The sequence below is a fragment of the Oculina patagonica genome, chromosome 4 (genome assembly GCF_052425735.1).
Source record: "Oculina patagonica isolate OP01 chromosome 4, crgOcupat, whole genome shotgun sequence".
Taxonomy (NCBI): Eukaryota; Metazoa; Cnidaria; class Anthozoa; order Scleractinia; family Oculinidae; genus Oculina; species Oculina patagonica.
Window position 1 is genome coordinate 52,610,016 of NC_135761.1, and position 1,231 is coordinate 52,611,246.

The following is a 1,231-nucleotide window of genomic DNA, read 5'->3' on the forward strand; positions in this document are numbered from 1 at the left end:
ATAGCACTCCAACAAGAAATTTGGCTAATGAATATATTAATGAGCAAGGGTCCTGCGCGACCTTAAGTGTAGCAATAAACACGGTATAATTATGTACAGTAAAGTTGCATAATAAAGTATTTTGGCATGCAATAATGAAACCAACCTTTCACTGAAATGGTCTCTTCTTTAGTTCACTTCTTTAGTTCACAGTTCACTGTCGATGAATTTGGAAAAATTTCGGTATTAAAACTTTACGCTTTCAAAACCAACTCAAAGCAACATGGCTGGGTCCATGAACTTTTTACTCTTCTTTCTCCAAAATATGCTCGCTTGTTGGAAGTAGAAAGCAAAATCAGAAGGAGACAGAAATTTAATGGCAAAATTGTTGTTATTGTTAAGTGTAGCAATAAACACGGTATAATTATGCACAGTAAAGTTGCATAATAAAGTATTTTGGCATGCAATAATGAAACCAGTTCACAGTTTTTAGCCTTTAGCTTTTTTCTTACATCAAAGAAAAATGCCAAGTGCATGATTAAAATTATATGATGTGAGTGCATCGGTTAATTTCGTAACAGAAAGAAATTGACAACACACTGCATCATTTAGTGCCATCAGCTTTATTTTGTCTTAACACTGCACGTTTTGAGGCCAATCGCAATACTTTTGAACCTTGTTATAATTCAAGCCTGGTGGGCAGCTTTGAGGATAAGCAACACCGGCCGAGCAAATAATGAACTTGGAACAGTCTGCTGGGTCAGGATAATAGCCAGCCACTGAACAATCCACAGGACCTAAATAATACAAAACAGCAGATTCATATGGTTAAATAATGGACGAAAAGAGATAGCATCTCCACATTAAAGAGCAACCCTGCTTATTCTCTTATTTTATTGACTTTTAACTGGTTGCAACCACTTGTATTTCGGACCTTTTTTGTTAAAAAAAAATGTATTAAACAAAATGTTTTAACGCGGTAAGTCACGTTCTGAGGAGATTAAGGCCCCGTCCACACTGACCCGGGTAAATTTGAAAATGCATCTTTTTTTACCCGGTTAGGCCAACCGTCCACACTGAAACGGCGTTTTCGGTCACCGAAAACGGTGCTTTTCAAAAACGCTCTCCAAAGTGGGTAAATTTGAAAACGCCGGCTAGGTAGTAAAGTGTGGACGGCGAAAACGGGCGAAACCTGGACTTTTTGAAAACGCTGACGTCAAATAGTCATGGGTTCTCTGTAAAAATAAAGGTT

The 1,231-nt window shown here is 37.6% G+C and overlaps 1 protein-coding gene across 1 annotated transcript in view; it reads right to left on the reverse strand.

Annotated features, from left to right (window-relative positions):
* Positions 1 to 583: 583 nt before the first annotated feature.
* Positions 584 to 1,231, reverse strand: part of LOC144650606 (uncharacterized) — a 6,130-nt gene continuing 5,482 nt past the window's right edge. Inside the window, exon 7 of the mRNA XM_078510329.1 lies at positions 584 to 776. Within this exon, the coding sequence (XP_078366455.1) occupies positions 613 to 776 (164 nt within the window). The 3' untranslated portion in view covers positions 584 to 612. The remainder of the gene's footprint in view (positions 777 to 1,231) is intronic.